This window comes from Alternaria arborescens (genome assembly GCF_004154835.1).
Source record: "Alternaria arborescens strain FERA 675 chromosome Unknown contig_7, whole genome shotgun sequence".
In the NCBI taxonomy this organism is placed as follows: Eukaryota; Fungi; Ascomycota; class Dothideomycetes; order Pleosporales; family Pleosporaceae; genus Alternaria; species Alternaria arborescens.
Genome location: NW_021167862.1, coordinates 614,458 through 629,992, shown reverse-complemented (window position 1 = coordinate 629,992; position 15,535 = coordinate 614,458). Strand labels below are relative to the sequence as shown.

Below are 15,535 nucleotides of genomic sequence, written 5' to 3'. Positions count from 1 at the left end.
GTAAGCAATTCTCGACTGTTCGGCAGTGTCACCACGGCGATACCAAGGCGGAGCTTATCGCTCCTCCAACGCCATGTGGGAACCCACGGATGAGGCCGTTGTACGGAGGTCTATACCTGATGAAGCATGTCCAGCCGTATCGCAGTGTTGTAGGACGTAAACCTTAGCGCTAGATATCGGAATGATTCCGTCAGAGCACCCGTGGATCCCCAATCTTGGTCAACGCAAACACAAACACAAGCAGGCTGCTTGTCTTCATCACCTACGAGTTTGACAGATACTCCTACGCCCGTGTCATGGTACAAGATGCTATCTATTGAACATGCAGTTGCCTGACCTCCTAGGGTCATCAAAGACAGCTTCTTCGCAATGTGTCTTGAGCTCGCGTGCCCCTGCCGGCCCGCGATCTCCTCCACACCTCCTACTGTCTAGGGTAGTCTAGCCGAACGCCGAACCGTGCACTGATAAAGAGATAGCATCTCGCTCGTCGTCATTCGCCGCGCAAACGCCTATCACCCATACTAATGGGTTATGACGCTGCTTTGGGCCGCTGCCCATGTGTTGCAGCATGGCTTCGCGTGTACTCTCCCGCTTGGTGTAGGGACACCCCGCTTACGACCCTGCTGCACAATGATATGCAGACTGGGGTATGGGCGTATATAGACGAGTTGCTGCACTTTGCGCGTTGCTAGAGTTCTAGTGTACCGGTTCGTGTCGCGATCTTTTCATTAGTCGGGTGCATTCTTCGACTGCGACTGCGACTGCGACGACGACGACGACAACAACAACGCGCGTATGCGTTTTCCCTTGCAACAATGACGACTTCCCACCATCGGAACCCCTCCGTCGCGGAAGAACCTGTGACTTCTGTTCTTCCAGACGGCGACATACCTTACGATCCCACGCATTCTTTGAACCCGGATGAAGAGGTTCTGGCGTCACTTGGTTACAAATCCGAGTTCAAGAGAGAATTTTCCCTCTTTACCACATTCTGTGTCAGTTTCGCAGTTCTGGGTCTACTGCCCAGTTTCGCATCTACACTGTATTATGGCATGGGCTATGCAGGGACAGCTGGCATGACCTGGGGTTGGATCGTAGCCATGATAGGAATTCAATGTGTGGCTATGAGTATGGCGGAGCTGTGCAGTAGCATGCCGACGAGTGGAGGGTTATATTATGCTTCTGCCGTCCTAGCACCACCTGGTTGGGGGCCTTTTGCTGCGTGGCTCACTGGTTGGAGTAACTGGCTCGCTCAAATTACAGCGGCACCGTCCGGCAAGTACAAAACCGTCATCCCTTGTTGATGATTATGGGCAAAGAGTTGACTGTTTGAGCAGTCAATTATGGAATTGCGGCCATGATACTTGCAGCGGCTAGTATCAACGACCCATCTTACGTCCCCACAGACTATCAGACGTTCTTGCTAACCGTCTTTATCATGATACTGCATGCCATTCTTTCCTCGATGCCGACGCGCTGGCTCGCACAATTCAATTCTGCTGGTTCGACATTCAACTTCATCGCGCTCGTTGTCGTCATCATCATGATACCAGCCGGCACAGACCGCACAGAACGTGGCCTTCCTCGTTTTGCTCCTTCGAGCGAAGTTTGGGGCACGATCTATGAGGGAACATCCTTTCCAGCCGGCATCTCAGTTTTGATGTCCTTTATCGGCGTTATCTGGACTATGTCCGGCTACGATTCACCGTTCCATCTTGCGGAAGAATGCTCTAATGCGAACATCGCTTCTCCGCGCGCTATCGTCCTAACGTCGGCCACCGGGGGTATATTTGGCTGGTTCCTGCAGCTGGTTGTTGCATACACTGTCGTTGATATCGACCTGGTCCTTGACTCGGAGCTTGGGCAGCCGTTCGCCGCGTACCTGATGCAGTGTATGTCGCAAAAGATGACATTGGCCATCCTTGCCCTAACCATCATCGCGGGGTTCAGCATGGGTCAAGGGTGTATGATTGCCGCAAGCCGAGTCACATTCGCCTATGCTCGTGATGATTGTTTCCCTCTGAGTAAGTACTGGAAGAGAGTCAACCGACATACTCAAACGCCTGCAAACGCCGTGTGGTTTAACTGCGCAGTCGGTATACTGTGCCTGCTGCTCATCTTTGGTGGAGAGTTGGCAGTTGGAGCGCTGTTCTCGATTGGCGCTATTGCAGCTTTTGTGTAGGTTTATGTCATCACAGTAGGATTTCTCTGCTGACGGTGGATAGCGCATTTACTATACCAATCTTCATCCGCGTCTTTTTCGTAGGGAACCGTTTCAGACCGGGTCCCTGGAACCTAGGGAAGTACTCTAGCGCAATTGGCAGCGTCGCATGCGTGTTCGTCTTGCTTATGATACCTATCCTATGTTTCCCCAGCGTAACCGGAGCAGACTTGACGTAAGGCCCAACAGAACTTTGGTATTATCCCGAAAAGACTAACATATTTGCAGTGTTGCAGACATGAATTGGACATGTGTTGTCTACGGTGGCCCAATGTTGTTGGTAACGATATGGTGGTTCGTTTCAGCGCACAAATGGTTTAAAGGACCGAAGGTAAACATTGAGCACATGATGCTCGGACGAGAAGAGGCTGTGGTTGTCGGACAGGGGTCGGTAGACGGGAAGGATGGCGATAGCTCGTTGGGGGATGTAAAAGCGCCAGAGAAGATTACCAAATCGTGAGTAGAGGCTTCTCTGTTGGTACATGATGCGTCTGTTGCCTTGGGCGAGAGGCGCAAGAGAAGAGGTTTGCAGAATTCGAGCAAATGGACCTATGTCGCTATCGTGCTATAATCTATCTCATGTCAGCTACGACTATGTATGGAGAACATCCCGTACTAACCTCAGATAGCAGCTAGCGCGACAATGATGAGCGCCACAGCCTGTTCCTGAATGCCTCCTTGCCTATTCTCTACATCGTTGTAGATGTCTCGAGAGTCCCGATATGCTGTTGAACATGGGAGTTATCCGAAGATCGTGTGATAAGGGCACCAAACGGGCAATTGCTATTACGAGGACTACACTAGGCAACTCGCCAATCACGCTTGGCCGCGTGACGTCGTCAATCTCTGATGGCTGTAGGTCATACAAAGATGGACGTTGGAAACTAGATTTCTCGACAGTTAGATGACTGCGCACGCCTTACAGGAACACGGACGATGCTAAAAAAAATCGAATACATTTCTAATTAGCGGAACAAGCGGCGTGCTATGCGTCTGTATACAATGGACCTGCACGCTGCTGGAAATCTCCACTTGTGGAAAACCCGACTTGTAAACGCCAACGCTGGATGCCTTACTATACAGTACAGAGAGAACCACCTCCAACCAACATTGCCTTTGATATCAAGTCCTCTGCCACTTGTACCAACAAAAATTGGCCCCCTTCGGAATCCTAGAAGACTTGATCAGGCAGCAACATCCAGCCCCGCCTTCTTCAAGCCGTGCAGAAACTGCTCTTTAACATCCCCCTCGCCACTCGCCCCTTGGTCTACCTTGTCTTTATCATCAACCGGCAGCGCATTGAGCTGCGCCATCATCATCCTCTCCACGGCTTCAATACCAGCTTCCTCCGCTTTACTCAATCCACCCGCGGCCGCGGCATCGTCCTTCTTCTTCCCCTTACCCTTCGCCCCATCGTCCGTATCTTCACCCTGAACCATCTTGTCCAATTCTAGTTTACTCACACCGAGCGCATAAATCTGCTCCTCGACCGTGCCCTTAGTGACTAGTCTGACCACCTCTACCTCTCTCGTCTGACCAACACGATGCGCACGATTCTCTGCTTGGATGTCATCCTGGGGATTGAAGCTCGAGTCGAAGATGATGACTTTGTTGGCGCAGGCGAGGTTGATGCCCGCTCCACCGCTCTTAGTGCTGATCATGAAAAGCTGGATGGATTCGTCTTGGTAGAAGACGTCCATGAGCGACTGACGTTCTTGAATTGGGGTAGAGCCGTCCATGCGCATGAAATTAATGTCGTGATCGTCAAAGACCCAGCCGAGGATATCCATAACTGAAGTGAATTGGGAGAAGACTAGTGCACGATCACCGTTTTCTTTGTACTTTTTCAACAAAGCAAGCAGTGCAGAAACTTTGCCAGAGTCCATCCATTCGTGGTCTTTGAGCTCATATTTCTTAAGAGCACGATACTTGGAGGCGAGTTGGTGGCATTGGTAGTCTTGATACAGCTCTAGCTCTTCGTAGATGATGTCTGGATTGCTTTCGGCAAACATGTCTTCCTTAAGGCAGGCTTTGGACATCTTTCGGATCTTATCGTTGTTGTATCGATGACGGAAGAGTAGGGGGTGTATGGCTGCTTGCCGGAGCTTCATCATGACGTTGGCGTGGTCCTTGACGGGTATGCCTGCCGCTCGGTCTTCAAGGATCTTGCGCTGCTTGGTCAGTTGCTCGTTGTAGAGCGTCCTCTGTGTATCGGTAAGATCGCAATACTCGACGCGAGAAGTCTTCTTCGGCAGGTGCTTGAGCACCTGTACCTTCTTTCGCCGAAGGATGAAAGGCGTCAGCATTGTACGAGCGCGTTGGATACGCTGCGCAGACAGCAAAGAGCTATGTGAATCGCTCTCCATCGTCTTGGCCTTGTGTTTGAATAAGATTTGCAACATCTCCTGAACCTCCTCCTGTTGATCGCCATAGAATACTTGTGGCATCAGGAAACCCAGGATTGACATGAGCTCTTGAAGACTATTTTGAAGTGGAGTTCCTGTCAACAAAATCCTGCAAGTCGCTTGAATCTTCATCAGACTCTTATAGCGGATCGTGTTGGCGTTCTTAAGCATATGCCCTTCGTCAAAGATGCAAATTTCGGGCCTGCACTTTCTAAGGAAAGCCAGGTCCTCCTTCCTGAAGGTAAGATCGTACGTCGTAATGATCACGTCGCACGTCCTCTGCTTGATATTATGAAGAATGCTCTCTTGATGAGAGAACCGCTCCGCCTGTGATCCATAGTACGGCGTAAAGTTGATCGTCTTGGAAAAGCGCTCAAACTCACGACACCAGTTCTCCAGTGTCGAACCAGGAACGACAATAAGCGCAGGCTTCCCCTCGTCTTGCTCTTTAAGATGTGACAGGAATGCGATGATCTGGCAGGTCTTTCCCAAACCCATATCGTCGGCCAGAATACCCGAAGTTTTCGTCTTCCATAGGAGATTCAGCCAGTTGAGGCCTACGACCTGGTAGTCTTTGAGTTCAGTGTCTTCGTTCATATTCGCGGGTTGTGTCAGGAGTTTCGTGCGAGTAACCGCCTTTCGTATGTTCTTAGACTCGGTATCGCTGCCATTGGCACTCCGAGGGGTATGGTAGCCTGAGTCACGAGAAGAGTTTGTGTCGCTACTATCGTCCAGACTCGTCAATTCAACACCATCTTCTGTAGAAGCACCAAAGATATCAATACCCCACCGTGCCATGCCTGCAACCATTGGCTTGCCTAGAGCTTCGCATTGTTGAACAACAGAATCAATCGTAGAGTATGCATTCCACATGCCCTCGGTAGATTCCACAAGGCGTTGGCCAGTCGTTATGCGTGGCTTGCGCGCCTTCTTCTTTCCCTTCTCCACTGGCGTAAGATCCACATGGACCTTGCGAACAGCGTCAAGAGAGGCAAATGGACGCTGCTTGAAGATCTCCTTGATGTCATCTTCTTTGTGGCTTGACAAGTCGACCATGGCTTCCACAGTACAGGTGTTGAAGAAATTCAACAAGGCACTCTCATCAAAGTTATTTTCCACCACTGAACCACCTGCATCCGAGTCATCATCCACAACAAGATCCGCAGCAATACCCTCATCCTCATCGGAAGAGACAACAATCGGCGCTTCCTTCTTCGGTTGATGTTGTGGTCGTTGGGGTATGGGCTCCGGTGAGGGCGAGAACACGGCCTTCTTGCGATCCTTGCCGCTCTTGAGTCGGCGCTTCTGTTTCGGTTGCTCCTTCTCAGGACTATCAATCTTGACTGGGCTGTTTTGGGTGGCACCTAGCTTGGAGTACTTGTTCTGTAGTGATTGCACAGGCTGCTTCAACCCGCGTTGCGCTGTCTTCTTCACGACTGGCGCTGAGATCTTACGGGCTACTCCTGGTGGAGGAGAGGAGCGGAGCAGCTCGTCCTCTGACTCTTGGTCCGCCAAATACTCGGAAGCATCATTGAAATTGCCCTTCCTCTTAGTCAAGGCGTCATGCAGCTGCTTGACAGAGCGATTAGGGTATATAGCCCTCAGTCGATTGACCTTGGCATACATGCCCAAGTCATGAATATCCTCCATGGTCATTTCCTTCTCTTCCGTCAAGTCTATAGGTATAGCGCGCGAAGGGCCTCCTTGCTGCATAGGCTTCTGTCGCTTGGGTGGCGTACTCGAACCGTATTGTTCTGCCGACCGTTTACGCGACTGATCGCTGCCGTATTTGAAACTAGACAGATCCCAAGTCGGCTTCTGTGGTGTCTCCTCAATCCGCGATGTCATGGACATCTCAATCTTGGACAAGGGTATGTTGCTCCTGTATTCCGACTCGTCCTCGTCCGGGTCGCGCTCCACAGGTGGATCGTCCGAGGTCAAGTCGACGACTGGCTTGCGAACGGCCTGCGGAGGGAAGAAGCCTGTGCCTGGGGGTGCCATTGGATTGCTGTAGCCCCCATATGGGCGTTGCGACTGCGAAGGCGACATAACAGGCGGCGAGGAACGCTGAGGGGCGGGCGAGGAACGCGGGACTTGTAATTGCGACGAGGAAGCTGCGGGCTGGACTGGGTGGGCGCGTGGCGTAACTATAAGCGTGGGTTGCGTGCTATCAGACGGCGCCGCAAAGAAGGGAGAACGCTCCCCGAGGATTTGCGTAGGCTGCGTGACGTAGGTGTCTCGGTCCTCGTCGCTGTGGGGAGAAGCGCGCGATGCGACTGGCGGCGGTGAAGACGAAAGTATGGGATCGCGGCGATACATTTTGTAGCAGTAACTATGGCAGGCAGTTGAGCTGAACGGCGGACGTGGTGGTGGTGGTGACGGTGGTATCGCAATCGACTTTTGCCGCCTCGTTCGCACAAGTAGTAGAGCAGAGCAAAGGAAGACGCAGAAAACAATGGCTCAGGCGAACAAACAAAGGCGAAGGGTACTGGACAAAGCAGAGGGCGTAGCCGTACAGACTAAAACACCTGGTCTCCGGAGCGCAGGGAGGGAAAGAAGGGTTTGCCTTGTGACGGGCATGACCAAAAACAATTCACGCGTTCCGAGAACCACTTTACGCGTTGAGAGATTCTTGAGCTTGGACCTCCCCTGCCCTGAGCCTGTTCAATTACGTTACTCGATTCGGCTCAGGCAGGGCCCTGTCAGTCACTCACGGACAGAACACCACGACACATCAACGACTAGAAAAATGACGACCAGACGGATTGTCAACGAGGAGAAGTCGTCTCTAGACTACGATGGGAAGGGCGCTCCCGAGCCGTCCAACACCTCTCCAGCAGTGCCATCGTGAGTCGCCTTTAGTAGAGACTAGTACTGCGACTGACAAGAACCACAGATCGGTTATCTGGAAGTTGATGAGCTTCACCTTTGCCATGATCACGCTGCCTATCGGCACGTACTTCTTCACTGTCAACTTTGTCTTCCAGGGTGAGTTGTTCCTGTGTGTCGTGAAATAGGACGTATTGACTTTCTCTAGGCAACGCAACATGGGCGGGTGGTTTGGCAGCACTCATGGCAAATGTTGTCTTGATCGCATACGTTGTCATGGCATTCAAGGATGACCAGGAAGAGATGCGGGAGGAAGCGGAAAAGTCCAAGAAGAAGTTGTGATTCTTGCTGGTGCATGGAAACCAGGGTTGCAATGCATGCTAGGAGAAGCCATTCCAAGGAGCTTGTTCTTGCGAGTTGTACTATGAGTACCAGAATCTACTCTGAAGATACACACAAACTTCTGTGTCACGTCTCACGAAAACGAGCTCCTTGTTATGGAAATACAATAGGAGACTTAGTGTGAGATCATCACGGCATCACCACAATCAGATGAAAATGTCAATGTTGCTCATCAAACCATTATGATTACCACATTACCAGCCACTCAAAGAGCAAGCTTCTACTGTAGCGGCACCTTCCAAACCTACAAGGAGTGACAATCGCGGTATATACCCTTTCCGCATCCCCAAAACGCCGTAGAAACGCCATCATGCTGTATACGCAGGGTGGCGTAACAGTGGTTCGACCAGAGGACTCCAGAGCCCATGGTGAAGACATTCATTCATCATCATGGCAAGCCCGCGTCGTAGAAGCTAGCCGATGTACTTCTTCCACCTGGCCTTCAACTTCAAGGTCTACTCTTTGCTGAATCGCCTCTTGAACCAGCTCTTGCGCTTGTCGCCTGCATCGCTGCTCTTCTTAGACAGCATGGCCGGCCTCGTGTTCTCCGTAGCTGGTGGCCCGCCGCCGCCGCCGAGTTTGATTGGTGCTGCTTGCGCGGCATGTTTCGGGGGTGGTGGTGCCATGCCGTGGGCTGGCGGTGGTGGCCCCTGTGCATACTCCTCCATAATGGGGCCTCTTCCGAATCCATTGAACCCGTATTGTGAGCCCATCTCTTGTTGTGGTGGTTGCACGGGGATGCCTCTTTCAATGGAACTGTTCTCGCTATTGCTTGGATCGTTTGAGTATGGGCCGTCGCTGTGGCTTCCATTCGAGCCGTTGGTGTTTACTGTGTCGCGCGACTGTTGGTAGCCGTTCATGGGGTAAACACCTTGCTGGCTTTGTCTCGTGTTCCATCCCGGGTCAGACTGCATGCGGTTGCCATATCGCAACCGCGGTGGTCCGCCCACAGGTCCACCCTGCCCATAGCCATCGGCGTAGCTGTCACGCTGGGTTTGTCTTTGGGGAAAGTAGCCGCCGCCGGTCGAGAAGCGGTTCTGGTCGTTGTATCCGCCGCCGCCGCCGCCGCCGTAATAGCTGCTCCGTCGGCTTCCGTAGCCGCTCATGACATCAGTCTGGTCGGCGCGCATTGATTGGGCGCGTCTTCTGTATTCGCCATCAATGGCAGCCTCAAATGAGCGGATTGTGTCGAGCGGGCGCTCCCATCGCGAACGTGTGGGGTTGGAGAGATCGGGATCGGCTGAGGACGATTAGACGACGATGGCATGGCATACAACGGGGATAGGACAACTTACCAATGGGGTTACCGGCCGTGTCGGTATGCTGGAACGAGCGCAGAGAGGCGAGGGTGGGCTTGGTGAGGGCCTCAGCGACTGGGCAGGCGGTTAGCAGAGTGCATGTGAGTGCGGCGATAAGCATGACTTACTGGGCTGCAGCTCATTCATGGCGGCGGTGGGGGTCGCCTTTGAGTTTGGATCGTAGTGGTCGCTGGCCTTTCTTTCGTGCTTGGTTTTGGACGGGCTCTTGGGGGTTGCGTTGTCGCGGCTCTTGTTGCTCTTGTTACTATGAAAGCTGAGACCGCGCGGGCGCGATTGCTGGTGTGTCGCTTGCTCCATTGTCACAGCGTCGGGCGATACCCAGTTTTTTCTGCGGAAAGTCTAACAAGCTACGGCCAACGAGGCTGGTGAGCGGGTATTGCGGAGCTTGGTGGGAGCGCGATGTGCACGTAGCGCGCGGCGTGGGTACTGCAATGAATAGCTGAGACGACGGGCGCGACGTCGCAGAAGCAAACAGGTAGGGTCAAGAATGCAGTGACGATGCAAGTGATGAAGATGTGGAGTGAGACGGAGAGTTGAGCGGGCTAGAATGGAATAAGCTCGAGTGCGCAGCTCGACGCGCGGTGGCCTCTTTCACGTTGGGCACTCTTCGTCATCAACGGCGCGGGCTATGCATCCCGATTGGACTCTTAGCCTATGCACGACTTCTGAAACGCGCAAGCTGGAGACCTGCCAGGACACGGTGCAAGCCTATCTCTTATCGCCCTCTCTGCTGCTGTGCATATGCCATCTGTTCCCCAGCCTTCACCACCCGCTTCACACGTCAATTGACCTGCCAGGACGTCGACAGCTACATGTTCTGCACAGCCTACCTCGCCACCAAACGCCCTCGTATCCAGGCAGCTCCCGTTAGCATTAGCAAATTTAGACAGCTTCAATAGTCTTGCTGTTCTATGCGGTCTAGCTCCCCGCCAGCGCCAGCCATCCCCATCATCTCCAACCACAACACAACACAGCAGCACAACACTACACTATTCACTCTGCTGCATCCCACACACTTCAAACAGCCACCTGTCAACCGACTGCACTGCACAGTCTGCCCACGACTGCACCGCATCTGCTTACATATGATACTCGTTCTGCATCTCGCACCAAGTACAGCTTCCCACGAATGCTGGGTCCGGTACACTAGCTACAAGACTAGCCGTATAACCGGATGCTGCATGAAATCGCATTGGCAAGCCTGCATTCTGCCGCTTTCGAAACGCGTAAAATACCACTCAAGACATGTTAGAGATCTGCATCTATACAAGTGCCACCTCGAATGCAAACATCATTATGACATGGGTGATGCGCGGGTATGTGGCTACTGTCATCGCCTGTTGTTCGGAACCCTGTTCCAAGCCACACGGCGGGTTTTGACCGACATTTCGTCCCGATTGAGACTCATCAACATGGCCCTCACGCGCTGACATGCTTCATTCATTCATGATTCCAACTTGGTTTTTTGTGTTCCATGATATTCGCTAATTCGTTTCTCTCTGTCCTGTCATCTAGCTGTGTGTAGGCATGTTGACCGACGCCTTCGTCGCGACGGCATCTTCACTCCTCCACAGACTTGTCACAGTCTTCTGCTGTGTGTAGAATTGTAGACCAGGCTTACCGTAAAACGTGTTCGCACCACCGCCCGCAACCGACTTCTTGTTACCAGTGAAGGAGAACATGGGGAGCTGGCTAGTATCAGTGTGTGTGCCTAATGCTGCTGATTCAAGAGAAACTTACAGGTACAGGAATGGGCACGTTGATGCCAACCTGACCGGCCTCAATCTCACGCTGGAAGCGGCCAGCGGTCGCACCCGAGCGAGTGAAGATGGCGGTACCGTTACCGTACTCGTTGGCATTGATCATGTCAATGGCTTCGTCGATGGTCTCGACGTTCAGGCAGACAAGGACAGGGCCAAAAATCTCCTCAGTGTAGCACTTCATATGCGGCTTGACGTTGGCGATGATGGTAGGACCAACCTACAAAGTACTGTCAGTGCAATGTCAACATCACACTTTCAAAAGACTTACCCAGTTGCCGTTGGCGTACTTGTCAGACGGGGGCTTTTGACCACGTCCGTCAAGGAGGATAGTTGCTCCCTCCTCCTCGGCGCTCGCAATGAGGTCTTCAATCCTTTGCTTCGACTGTGGGCTGATAACAGGCCCGAGATCCGCACCCTCCTCGAAGCCACCGTTCATAGAGAGTTCTTTTGCGCGCTCGGCGATTTCGGGGACCCAGTCCTTGGTCTCACCGATCATGACTAGAGTGCTTAGAGCCATGCATCGCTGACCAGCAGCACCAAAGGCAGCTCCGGCAATAGCGTTCAACGCATGGTTCTTGTTGCAGTCGGGAAGGACAGCAGCGTGGTTCTTCGCACCTAAGTTGGCCTGAACACGCTTGCCTTGAGCCGAGGCACGCGAGTAGATGTACTCTCCAGCCTTGTTGCTACCGACGAAGCTAATCGCCTTGATGCGAGGTTCGTCGATGATGAAATCAACCGTCTTAGCCGCACCATGTACAATGTTGATGACGCCCGGAGGGAAGCCAGCCTTCTCAGCAAGCTCTGCAAGTATCATGCAAGCACCGGGGTCGCGTTCCGAGGGCTTGATAACGACAGTGTTACCGGTAACAGCGGCGATGGGGATGGTCCAAAGGGGAATCATGGCAGGGAAGTCTGTTGTAGCACATTAGTACAAACCTCATCTACCACCAGTCGTATACTCACTGAATGGGCAGATGGCAGCCACAACGCCCAATGGCTCTCTGTAGCTGCGTGTCTCCATGTCCTTGGCGACCTCGAGGACTTCGCCAGTCATCTGTGTCGTGATACCGCAGGCAGTCTCAGCAACCTGTAACCCACGGAGCACATCACCACGTGCATCCGCGAATGTCTTGCCCTGTTCCAATGTAATGCTAGCAGCCAACCGATCCCAGTTCTCGCGGATCAAGTGTGTGTATTTGAACAAGATCTGCTGCCTGTGAAGCAAGCTAGTCTCCTTCCATGGCTTGAATGCTTTCTCAGCGCTGTCCACGGCGGCCTTGAGCTCCTCATCTGTGCTCTGGGGCACGCGTGTCACCAGGTTGTTGGTCGCGGGATCATGCAGATCAATCCATTGTGTCGCTTTTGAAGCCACGAACTTGTTGTCGACAAAGTTTTGTGTGTCTGCAGGCGATTGAATTGGCTCGTGGTTCATGGGGTACGACTCAGTCGCTGCAGACGATGCTGGCTTCAGGTGCTGAGCAGTGGCGTGCAGCCGCCGTGCGGCAACTTTACTTTGGTTGACTGGCGACGACATTCTGGCACATAGAGGAGCTGCGCGAGGAAGAGACGAGCGGGCGGTCAGTCTTGGGAGGCGTGCGAGCGCTGTGCGGGAGAACATGGTGCAAGTCAATTGCCGGGTGTGCGGAGCAACGCAAGACACAATTGAAGTTGGACAAGTTCTCTGGGTAATCAAGACATGGAAATTGAACGAGATTAGAGAAGAGTCCACGTCGCTTGCGGCTGTTAAGGGAAAGCGATTCCGAGCTGCCTTTTGGGAGCTGTTGCCGGAGCTTTGGAGCTGGGCCCCACTCCCCCTCCCGAGGTCTATGGATATCGAAGGCTTATCCACAACGCCCTCTTCCGCGGCGGCGTGTACGGCGTTTGTATGGCCACTTCTCCTATGTCCGGTTATCACGTATATACTCCATCCGGATTAGTTCATATACATGTTGGCACGTAAAAGGCTTGTTGATGAAACTGAATGTATTCTTATACTCCCATCCTGTACCCCAGGTGCTGCGTATCCCATTTTAAGGAGCAAACGCTCAATACATAGTCATAGCGCCGTGAATCTCAAAATGATATGATGCTACAAATCAGGAATCCAATTGCGGAGAGTCGAGGTTATCCTCTGAACCGACCCTCTGGTATTCTGTTCCCAACCCCTACTTTCTTGGTGGGATACTTTACTTCTCACGTCATGGTTGCGACTACCTATGAGGCGTTTGATCGAGTGGTGCGCTTGTTGACCTCAGCCTGAGCCTTCTCAGCTCCAGTAGCGACAGCCTCAGCAGCCTTGTCCTTGGCATCAACGGCAGTCTTCTTAGCCTTGTTTGCCTGGGCCTTGAGCTGTTCCTGCGAAGGTGCAGCGCCAGAGCCAAGAAGGACAGAGGCGAGGATAGCGAAAATGGTGACAGCGATAACACCGATACCGCCAGCGACCTCAGGAACGAACTTGACAGCCTCAACGGGGTCGCGCTTGGCGATCTCGATGAAAAGGTTCAGCTTCTCCTTGACGTAAAGAACTGGGTCATCCTTGAAGACAAGGTCGGAGGGCGACTTGGGTGTGTCCTTGGGCTTGGGCTTGTTGGCCTCCTCTTCGGCCTTCTCGGCGGGGTGCTTGAGGTCGAACGTCTCAGCCTTGAGCTTCTCAGCATCGTCGATGGAGTGGCCAATGTAGATGTTGTCGAAGAGAATGTCCTTCTGCATGGTCCAGATCTCGAAACCAATCTATGGCACGTTAGCAAAGGTTCTGTGAAATTAGGTTAATATCAACTTACAGCACCGATGGGCTCAAAGTTGGCAGGGGTCTTGTCCTCGAAGTAGTCGGGGTTGGCAATCTTCTTGGGAGCCCAGACACCCTTGTAAGCCGGGTTGTCGATGAAGGGAGCGGTCCACTTGCCCTTGTAGGCAGGGTTCTTCTTCATAGGAGGCTCCCACTTGCCACAGCCAGAAACTTCATCGCACTTGGGGTTGGGAACGGTGGGAGGAACCCAGTCACCGTCTTCCTCGTCATCCCAGTCCTCAGGCTTCTCAGCCTCGGGGTCGGGAATGGTGGTGGGCTCATCCTCAAGCCAGTCCTCAGGCTTGGTGGCCTCCTCGTCGACAATCTCAAATGGCGCGTCCTCGTCCCAATCCTCGGGCTTGGTGGCCTCGGGGTCGGCAATGCGAGCATCGTCAACCCAGTCTTCGGGCTTTGTGTCGTTGGGGTCGTCAATCTCTGCCTCGGGGTTGACAGAAGGGGTAAAGTCCTCCAAGAGAGTACCGTTGCGAACGGACTCGCCGTCGATCTTCATCTCGAAGCTCTGGTCGGGCTTGACGATGAGGGTGTAGAGGCTGGTGGTCTTGACGATACGGGCCATGGGAGGGTTCTTGAGGTGCTTCTCCTCGTACTCGCCGGTCTTGGGGTTCTTGTGGCGGAAGATGAAGTGGACCTAGAGAGTCAGCTTGGTTCGTTGAAATGTCAGAGAAGCCGTACCTTGTTGGTAGCACCGCACTTGTCGGGACCGAACATGATGATGTAGGGAGACGCGTTGGAGAACTCCTCAGCGTGGAGAGCTGCGTTGTCCTGGAGGAGCTTCATGTACGCACCACCGCACTCGAGACCGTCTGTACTCTTGTTAGAACACTCGGATGATTCAAAGATCAGTGAGTAACATACCCTGAAGCTTAACTTCGTACTGAACAACGAGGGTGTCATCCTTGTTGTCAATGGCCTTGGGGAACTTGGCGGAGATGGCATGGTGGGCAGCCTTGTCCTTGATGACCAGTCCCTTGTCGCCCTCCATACCCTTGAGTACGGCAGGCTCCTCGACGGACCAAGTACCAACGTATGCCCACTCCTCGTCGTCGGCCTTGACGTCCTTCTTTGCGTGCGAGGGGCTCCATCGGGACTCCCAGTCGTCGGTGAATTGTTCGAGGAAAGGTGCCTTGAGCTCTGTGGGCTAGATTGTGTTAGTGCGATGGCTTGTCAATTGGCTATCCCAGAAACATACAGTAAAGGTAGGCTTTGCGACCGAGGTCGAGGAAGACGCGGGTTCGGAAGAGCTGGCATCGTCTGCGCGCGCAACGGCGGCAGCGAGCGCAACGGTAGCGCCAATTGCAAAACGCATCTTGCTTGCCTGCTGTCTAGGGTAGAGCAGAGGTCTTGGGTGAGGTTGAGGTGGAGGAGAAGGGTTCACGGGTTGATGGGTAGGGCAAGGTCCTACATAAATATGCTAGTACTGTGAAAGCCAGGTGTCTTTAGGAAGGCGTGCGGGCACATGCAGCTCTCCACTAGGGCCGCAGGCGCGCCTGCTGCCCCATGCTCAACGGCTCTGATAGATGATTCTGGAATTGCTTCACACAATTGACAGCTGGCCTGATCTGATACACTTTCACTCGGGTATTCTGCTGTATGCTTTCAGGTCGAGTTGGCGCTCATTCTTGAAGCACTTGCTTAAGTCTGTAATCGCTCGCTCCTTGTTCTTTCCGGGGCTCTTAGCACTGTCACTAGCGCACAGGGCAAAAGAACAACGTACTATGTAGTCGCAACCCCGGATCCACAGTTTCCAAAGATAACAAACTCTATTCATTGTGATTCTTTAAATTTCAAGG

General features: G+C 53.0%; 7 protein-coding genes across 7 annotated transcripts; 3 read left to right on the top strand and 4 right to left on the bottom strand.

Moving 5' to 3' along the window:
- Positions 1-815: 815 nt before the first annotated feature.
- Positions 816-1,304, top strand: AA0111_g3969 (hypothetical protein; the record flags this gene model as incomplete). Its single annotated transcript, XM_028649914.1, has 1 exon — positions 816-1,304. One exon carries the CDS (start codon positions 816-818, stop codon positions 1,302-1,304), a length of 489 nt encoding a protein of 162 aa, XP_028508502.1.
- Positions 1,305-1,357: 53 nt separating this feature from the next.
- On the top strand, positions 1,358-2,182 carry AA0111_g3968 (hypothetical protein; the record flags this gene model as incomplete). Its single annotated transcript, XM_028649913.1, has 1 exon — positions 1,358-2,182. One exon carries the CDS (start codon positions 1,358-1,360, stop codon positions 2,180-2,182), a length of 825 nt encoding a protein of 274 aa, XP_028508501.1.
- Positions 2,183-3,405: 1,223 nt separating this feature from the next.
- Positions 3,406-6,945, bottom strand: AA0111_g3967 (ATP-dependent helicase; the record flags this gene model as incomplete). The annotated part of the gene is made up of 1 exon (XM_028649912.1): positions 3,406-6,945. The coding sequence occupies one exon, from the start codon at positions 6,943-6,945 to the stop codon at positions 3,406-3,408; it is 3,540 nt and encodes a 1,179-aa protein (XP_028508500.1).
- Positions 6,946-7,375: 430 nt separating this feature from the next.
- Positions 7,376-7,797, top strand: AA0111_g3966 (hypothetical protein; the record flags this gene model as incomplete). The annotated part of the gene is made up of 3 exons (XM_028649911.1): positions 7,376-7,473; positions 7,523-7,614; positions 7,664-7,797. The coding sequence occupies 3 exons, from the start codon at positions 7,376-7,378 to the stop codon at positions 7,795-7,797; spliced, it is 324 nt and encodes a 107-aa protein (XP_028508499.1).
- Positions 7,798-8,312: 515 nt separating this feature from the next.
- On the bottom strand, positions 8,313-9,473 carry AA0111_g3965 (hypothetical protein; the record flags this gene model as incomplete). Its single annotated transcript, XM_028649910.1, has 3 exons — positions 8,313-9,097; positions 9,153-9,230; positions 9,284-9,473. 3 exons carry the CDS (start codon positions 9,471-9,473, stop codon positions 8,313-8,315), a joined length of 1,053 nt encoding a protein of 350 aa, XP_028508498.1.
- A 1,214-nt stretch (positions 9,474-10,687) lies between these two features.
- AA0111_g3964 (putative methylmalonate-semialdehyde dehydrogenase [acylating]) lies at positions 10,688-12,473 on the bottom strand (the record flags this gene model as incomplete). Its single annotated transcript, XM_028649909.1, has 4 exons — positions 10,688-10,864; positions 10,917-11,156; positions 11,208-11,851; positions 11,903-12,473. 4 exons carry the CDS (start codon positions 12,471-12,473, stop codon positions 10,688-10,690), a joined length of 1,632 nt encoding a protein of 543 aa, XP_028508497.1.
- A 680-nt stretch (positions 12,474-13,153) lies between these two features.
- AA0111_g3963 (Calnexin) lies at positions 13,154-15,051 on the bottom strand (the record flags this gene model as incomplete). The annotated part of the gene is made up of 5 exons (XM_028649908.1): positions 13,154-13,669; positions 13,720-14,373; positions 14,418-14,548; positions 14,601-14,883; positions 14,935-15,051. 5 exons carry the CDS (start codon positions 15,049-15,051, stop codon positions 13,154-13,156), a joined length of 1,701 nt encoding a protein of 566 aa, XP_028508496.1.
- Positions 15,052-15,535: the final 484 nt, after the last annotated feature.